The following is an 8,083-nucleotide window of genomic DNA, read 5'->3' as shown; positions in this document are numbered from 1 at the left end:
ATGGGTAAGCAGCACCTACATATGCATAATCGTAGGGACAGTTGCAGGCAGCTGAGCTGCAGTTTTCTTCTGGTTCAGACGTTCAGTAGCATACCAGCCGCGTGGTGCATTAGACTGTTATAATCTCCGCCAAAAAGTTATGAAGAGTTAGTGGCCCTTATTGTGCTGGCAGGAAACACCTTGGAGTAGCTGTCATGGCACTAATTTATCAGCACTAATTGTCTTTGGAAAGCCCTCAGGTTTGCATTATGCATGTGGAGTTTTTAATGGAAAAGAAGCAGGCTACCTTCCAGAGAGTTCAGACAATGTTCCAACCTGAATCATGTCGCCTAAGGCCTAAGGCTACCATATAGTACCATTAGATTCAAGCCTCCAAGTTGAAGTAAGCATCACAAATCATGGCTCGACTAACAACCTAGCATCTCCTTGCAAAGGCAAGCATCACTTTGATTGAATGGACTAACAACCAAGGACAAAAAATCATGCCATTGTGTTAATTTAGGTTGTTCCTTAATTTGGTGCATGCAGTGTACCAGTGTATGGTTGTGTTCATATAGTCAAAAGATCAACCCAATTATAAGGCATGGTTATTATCATCAGATTCAGACCTTCAGGCTAGCACCACAAAGACACAGCTAGATTCATTCCCACAAAATTTCTAATCACAAGCATCAAATCAGAGTGAATGAACTAATAACAAATCTACCCCCTTCAATCTGCCACAAAGTCCTAGTTAGCTCTTTCTGGCATCAGATCATACATGTACATCCCCCAACCCCTCCTCACAATTCCTCGCATCCATGCCACGCCATGACCACCTCCCCAAGCTCCGTCCTAAGCTCGTCCCATCCGAACGCCTGGACCTCCTCGTCGTCGCCTGCCTCCAGCCGAAGCTCGACGAGCATCAGGGGTGGTGCCACCTCCGACATCTCCATGGACATGGCCACGAGCCCTGACAGGCCGCCTAGTGGAAGGCGCTCTACTCCTTTCTTGCCCACCATGAAGTAACCGAGCTTTGCGCCCGAGTGCCCGAGCTGCTCGACCATCTGCTCCGGCGACGCCGTCGTCATGAACCGCTTCTCCCGGCTCCGCCGGTTCTCCCCGAAGAGTCCCGACAGGTCGAGCCCCGGCGACATGCTTATGATGTCGAACGCGTTGAGTGTTGGCGGGGCCTGGAACAGGAGGTCGCGCTCCGGCGCGCCGCCGAGGAGGCTGCCGAGCTGCGAGTCGAGGCTGAGCGACCGTTTGAACCACGGGTGGCTGGAGAGCTCGGCGACCGTGAGGCGGGTGGCTGGGTTGGGGTCGAGCAGGCGGCTCACGAGGCGACGCGCCGGCTGGGACACCCACTCCGGGAGCGTGTACTCGCGGCGGTGCGCCTTCATGCACATCTCGGCGATGTTGGAGTCGTCGAACGGCAGGCGGCCGGCGAGGAGGACGTAGAGGATGACGCCGCAGGACCATGCGTCGGCCTTGACGCCGTCGTAGGCCTTGCGGCGGAGCACCTCGGGCGCGGCGAAGGCGGGCGTGCCGCAGGCGGTGTGCAGGCGTCCGTCGTCGCGGTGGGACTCCGGGAGCGCGGCGAGGCCGAAGTCGCAGACCTTGAGGTTGCCGTCGGCGTCGATGAGGACGTTCTGCGGCTTGACGTCGCGGTGGGAGACGCCGCGCGCGTGGCAGTAGATGAGCGCGGAGACGAGCTGGAGGAAGACCCGGCGCGCGGCGTGCTCGGGGAGGCGGCGCTTGGGGAGCGCGGCGAGCCTGGAGAGCAGGTCGCCGCCGGGGGCGAGCTCCATGACGAGGTAGACCTTGGAGCGCGTGGCGAGCACCTCGTGGAGGCGCAGCACGTTGGGGTGGCGGAGGCGGCGCATGGCGGAGACCTCGCCGAGCACGCGCGCGTCCATGCCGGCCGTGGCGGCCAGCTCGGGCTTGTCGAGCACCTTGATGGCCACGGCCTCGCCGCCGACGAGGGAGCGCGCGTGGTAGACCTTGGCGAAGGTGCCGCGGCCGAGGAGGCGGCCGAGCTCGTACTTGCCGAGCAGCGGGGCGGCGTGCTTGCCCGCCTTGCTCTTGGCGACGGCCATGGGCGGCGGCGGCACCGAGGCGGGAGGAGGCCCGGGGATGCTCTGGTCGGCAGGGCAGGGCAGGGCAGGGCGGTGGTGCTGTGGTTTACAGGGGGCGTGGGTATATATGGGGCGACTGTGGTTGGGTTTGGCACGTTGTTTATGCCCTATCGGCCTCTCTGTTTTTGTCTCTAAGCTCTTGTATTAGTGGCACAGGAACAGTGCTGCTGATGGTTGGCACTTCTCTTGTGCCATTCGCTTTGGAGAAACAAATGGTAATTGGAGCGTAGAAATTGCGTAATATTCGTTTTAGTAATATTAAATTAATGAGCACGATGAAACTAGATCTTCTCCATTGGCGGCAAGATATGGTCCGGCTGAAGCTGAACTTCACAGGTCACGGCGAGGGCTGAGCTGTCACTGTGCTTTCACATGGATATTACATCTACGTGTAATAAAAATCCTTTTGAAAAAAATCTCCACCAAGTTGTCCTTTACCTCATCATGTGTACGTAGTAGATTTCGTTTTTGTACCGTTTCCATTTCGGTTTTGTAAACATGCTGCTCTTGAATTAAATGCGCGAACCATTGGTACAGTACAGCTTTAGGAGGAAAAAACCAAGTAACTGAAACTCGTTTTTTTTTCCTTTTGGAAACGGAGTGTTCCCGTCCGTGTAGTGACAACCCGTAAAAAAGATCTAACTGTAAAGGCGATCTGTTGGCTTGTGGGGAGGTGGTGGTGTCGTTTAATTTTGCACGTATATCGGCATGTCGACCCCCGGCCCTTGCTGTTGCCGCGGGCCAACTGAAAGGCAGCAGCTGCTATAGCTGGTGGGGCTGGGTCCCAGAGCGTAGGAGGGAATCATCCATCCCCATGCACGCACCGCGAAGCTGGGCTTTGCTGTATTTGCTGCCTCTACCGCCTAGTGGACGCGGAGAGGAAGGGGCGCAGAAATATCAGCAGATCCACTGATCGAGGTGGCGCAAACTTTTTCCGCGAAAGGGGACTGCAGGGGGTGTGGCCGCGCGGCTGGCTCCAGTCGCGCTCCAGCGCGGTGCACTGGCGAGCCGTCTGGCGTACACCAGAGGTCAACAGCGGCCGTGTTCCCGTCGCCTGCGGCAGCCGGAACCTTCACGATTGGAACATCTCTGGCCTCGCTCTATCCAGCCACCTGAGATGGGCGCAGCACTTCGTTTCCGACCATACGAATTTCGCGTTTCCTTTTTACTCTTATTTATTCAGTTGGCATTAACTGCACGATTTGGACGCATGGAAATCCCACCGTCAAAACCCATGGTTTCGTGATATTCTTTGGTTGAAAAATATTGCCATCGGTCTCAAGATGATATTCGGAAAATGAGAAGCACGGCCGGGATAAATTCAAAAAATGATGTGCCTCTGACTCAAAAAAATATCACGAAATTCTACCATTTTGATTTGTGTCCTTGGCTGTTTTTTGAGTACAAAAACATTTCTCACCAGATAAATTAGAGGTTCAGACAAGAGTCCTCCGTGGCAAGCGATAGGGATTCACCCTACGGGCACCACCATTAAATGGATCTTGTATTTCATTAAGATCGGTTTCATTTAGACCTGGCCATCCTCCGGGCCGGGCCTGACCAAGCCCGAGGTAGAAAACTCAGGCCCGAGCCCGGCCTGGCCCGACCGTTGGGCCTAGTTTTCAATCCCGAGCCCGGCCCATTGCAGCAAAAAACACGCCGGGCCTCTTCAGTAAATGGCATAAACAGCGGGCTGAGGCCCGGCCCGATCTAGTCTTCGGGCTCAAAACCTAGGCCCAGGCCCGACCCGGGAGCAGCGTCGGGCCGGGCTTTTTCGGGCCGGGCTGTTCGGGCCGGACGGCCCATGGCCAGGACTAGTTTCATTCTTCCATACTCTAGGTTGGTAATAATTGTTCTACATGAATCGTTTATTTTTATTTCATCTTTATCTACACTCTCACAAAGGAAATCTCATAAGCTAGTAAAATTGTGTTAAATGGAGGGCAATAATACCAAGCATAATATGATCATCATTTATTTCTGTCTCATCTTTATTTAAACTCTCAAATGGTTTATTTTGAATTTCACCATTGTAGCAACATAAAAAAAATGAGAGCATCATTTTGAGTTAGAGAGTCATCACCATCACTGAAATGTAGGCATGAGTAGCTACCCCATTCTCCATCCACTTGCTTCATTGGTTCTTCACTCTCATAAACACTCCTTTCTTCAATTCCAACTATTAGTACCAAGAAAGATATCACAAGTGTTAGTACCACCCTTATTAAAATAACCCATCAACAACCTATAAGAAAGAGACTGATTATTTTGCGGTATTTTTGTTAAGAAAAGAGGATGGATACACATTTGTTAATAGCAAAGCAAACAAATGCAAACAAGAATATTTAACTTAATGCTATGCTACCATCAACGTTAGTAAGAAAGAGCATGGTTACCCTCAAGTGTAGTGAGAATTGTAGTTCTTACCAATATGGATGTTTTGCTAAAACAAAAACCAATATGGATGTGAAAGTAATGAATTCTGAGCCTCAAAGCAGCAAATATATATGCTTCATATTTTCCCAAGCTCTATCTGCTACTGATACAACCTTCCATGCACTTTTAGTAGTTATTCATCAGTAGGTTAGAACAAAAATATAAAATATTTTTTAGAATGGTGATAAATTGACATGCAAAACATTCTGATTGCGTTTAGGGCTTATCCTATTGAATAGGGGAATAAAAATCAATTTCCTCTCTTGTAAAAGTCTAAATTAGGTGGCATCCTGCACATATATAAGTTGACTACAAGTCTAGAAATTCATTTTGATCTCAGTCTACATAGATCATCAATAAGAGAATGTCCAAATACACATATCAGCTCCTAACGGTATTAGGAAAACAAATACCAATTCAACGCACGGGTCGCTATGGGGAGGCGACTCGAACAAAACCCTAGCTGCCACCGTCTCTTCGCCCCCTCTCCTTAATTCCTCCGTTGCCACTAGAGGATGCCAGCGAACAAAGCTTGCTTGATCGACGGTGGCGATGGGGATGCCTTCTCATGCGGGGAGCCATCCGATCATGCAATATGGCGACATTGAATGGCATGTCATACGTAGTTGATGGAGTTTGGATGTCGGGGCTGCGACCCGGGGTGCCCTAGGTGGTGGTTGTGCTGCGTGCGTTAAGGCGGTCGACACGGGTGGCCACGTCTGGTGATGGGTTTCCGATGCCCATATTTGACAATGGTGGCTCAGGGGCTGATCGTCGGTGATAGCGATAGCAACTACGGTGATGCAAAGATACGTATTGGCGGGTTGGGGGTGGCGCGGCTATGGCTAATGGCGGCCAGAGAGTTGTCGGCGGCGGCATCTACCATGAAGTTTCTGGAGCACGTGCGCCTGAGATGGACCCTGACGACATTGGGCTCTCTGCATTCTATGACAATTCCGTGCTCGCACACATAGGTTTGATCGCCTGATGATATACACTTCAAAAATATGCACGTGACCAACTACCTCGCTAAAAGAAGAAGACAGAAGACATATATCAGTGATACAGTACTACTTGTCTACATGTCACATATCGGCGGAAGAAGAAAGAAGAAGGAGGACTCCTACATTGAAGCAACCCAAAGCTGGACAGTTCGAAGATAATTGGTAGGTTGTGCTGCTTGGTCGCTTGGTAACGACGGTTTGGAGTATGGCTGCTTTCCATCTCTCCTCGTGCACAATTTAGGTTCCCACGTCCATTTGCTTTGCTCAAACATGCCATGTTGATTGGCTAGGACAGCAAGATGAGCTATAGAAGATGAGTACTATACCGTACTATCATTCACTTATCATACTGGCAATTCGGCACATGGGAGATCCGGCACACGCATATGGACTAAGTCAGTGCGTGAATGAAATTGCTTTAGTTGTTTGATCAGGCAGGCAGCTGGTAGCTTCATCAGTGTCACCGTCTGTTTCGAAAGCAGGTGCAGCGAATGGAGAGGCCGCCATTGCCATCGAGCAGAAGCGGCTAGTACCCCCTTGTGCGTTGGCTTGGCCTGACGTGCAGGGTGATGCCTACTGGCTACTCGTCTAACTTTCTTTCGTAGCTACCGTGCGTGTCACAGTCACACCGTGTGCTCTCTAGTGCCATGTCAGGTACAGTAGGTTACTACTACTTCGGAAAAGAAAAACGTAATACTCCGGATAATAACACATAAATACACTTTTTCCAATATAATATTGGTCCAAAGATTAATTCACATGTGTTTTCTAGGGAAATTTACATGTGGTTGATCGAACTGCACGTGTGTGTACAACTGGAAACGGTGACTCTTGAAGGAGGAGAGCGGGGGACATGGAGTTTTTTTGTTTGCGAGCTCAAATGCTTCTGATTTTTGATAACAAACAAAATTTAATGCGAGGAAAATTTTCATCAATTGTCAACTGTCAAGGTAGTACAAAGAATACTATAAGTAAAAAAATACATCCAGATCCGTAGACCACCTTGCGACGATTACAAGCACTGGAGAAAGCCGAAGGCGCGCCGCCGTCATCGTCCCTCCCTCATCGGAACTGGGCAAACCTCGTTGTAGTAGACAGTTAGAACGTCGTCGTGCTAAGGCCTCATAGGACCGGCGCATCAGGACATCAACCGCCGCTGATGAAAAGATGCGTAGATTACAAGGATTCAACCTGTAGACACATGGACACACATGAATGAAGATCGGACCCACGTGGATCCATCGAAGACAAACGCCGGCTGATTCCCACGAGATCCGCCTGAGACAAATCTCCATGCACACGCCATCCAAACTAGAAACACCACTGGGAAGGGGGCTAGGCGGGAGGACCTTATTCCATCTTCAGAGAGCCGCCAACGCCTTGCTTCTCTGAGCATAACACAAACCCTAGCAAAACTTAAAAACCCATCTGAAAACGAAGCCCTCTTGTCGGCAAGTGCCGGGATCCACCGCACTTCCATGGTCCTAAGACCATAAAAGACGAGATAAAGCGATGACAACGCCGACGGGAGGCACGAGAAACCCTAGCGCTTTGGCAACAAGCATTGACGAATTGTCTACATAGGTACAAATTTCCGTGTAGAAAAAATAATTCTTAAATGCTAAGAGAAAAAAAGCCATGCTCCAAAAGGACTTTCTGAAAGCATTTTGGAGCGCTGATTTTGCTTTTTGTTGCCCAGAATATTAGCAATGTTTTTCTTCACAAAAATTACACATATGTGTAAACAATTTGTCAATACTTGTTGCCCAAAAATTTCAATTTTTGATTGATTGATTTATTTACTTACTGTTCATCACGAATGCATTTGATCTCGTGAGCAGAAGAACATTTTCCTTGTGGATCTTCTGTAAACAGTACAGGGAGCAACGTGGTTTTTTTTTCATGCATTATGTTATGCATATATACTGAACTGCTCCACGTAGAAAAAAGATTAGAATATTCCCAGCAGCTAGCCACCAAAATAATGTACTTGTTTTTCTTTTTGAGAGAAAATAATGCACTTCTTTATTATACTATATGTTTGCTAAACTAGCTCGACCGCCCAAAATATCGGAGCATGAGGACACCAACGTGTGATTTCAATAGAACACTTCCGAGAGTTCCTCTGAAGGAGTTTTCGCCTTCACGAATATTTCCACGGAGAACTTTCCAGGACAGTAGTGATCTGTAAGTTGTACAAACTCTAGAAAGATGCAACGCACACAATGTGCTTATAAAATATGCTGAAATCCGCTACTTTTCTGCCGTATCAACCTTCTTTCGAGAAAACATATATTACATCTTTGTCTTACTATTACAAGGGGAGAATTAAATATGCAGAGCAAGCAATTGCACTACGGAAAAGAGGAACCGAGGCATAAACAAGGCTAGCAAAGTAGCATACGTGTATCTTTATCACATTACATTAGTCACTACACTACCAAAAGATCACGCACTAGGACTAGCTAATCAACTGATATGCATGTGTTCACCTAATGTCCATCTAATCCCACTAGGCATATCACA

General features: G+C 49.0%; 1 protein-coding gene across 1 annotated transcript; it reads right to left on the bottom strand.

Moving 5' to 3' along the window:
• Nucleotides 1-554: 554 nt before the first annotated feature.
• Nucleotides 555-2,181, bottom strand: LOC125510530 (CBL-interacting protein kinase 7-like). The gene has a single exon (XM_048675744.2). It carries the CDS (start codon nucleotides 2,076-2,078, stop codon nucleotides 783-785), a length of 1,296 nt encoding a protein of 431 aa, XP_048531701.1. The 5' UTR covers nucleotides 2,079-2,181; the 3' UTR covers nucleotides 555-782.
• Nucleotides 2,182-8,083: the final 5,902 nt, after the last annotated feature.

The sequence above is a fragment of the Triticum urartu genome, chromosome 5A (assembly GCF_056163025.1).
Source record: "Triticum urartu cultivar PI428250 chromosome 5A, HENAU_Tu73, whole genome shotgun sequence".
NCBI classification, from domain to species: domain Eukaryota; kingdom Viridiplantae; phylum Streptophyta; class Magnoliopsida; order Poales; family Poaceae; genus Triticum; species Triticum urartu.
Note: the sequence above shows the minus strand (reverse complement) of the source record. Positions and strands in the feature narration are given on the sequence as shown.

What these genes read in the sequence shown, in the direction of transcription:
- LOC125510530 (XM_048675744.2), bottom strand. Translation starts at nt 2,078, where the DNA reads ATGGCCGTCGCCAAGAGCAAGGCGGGCAAGCACGCCGCCCCGCTGCTC.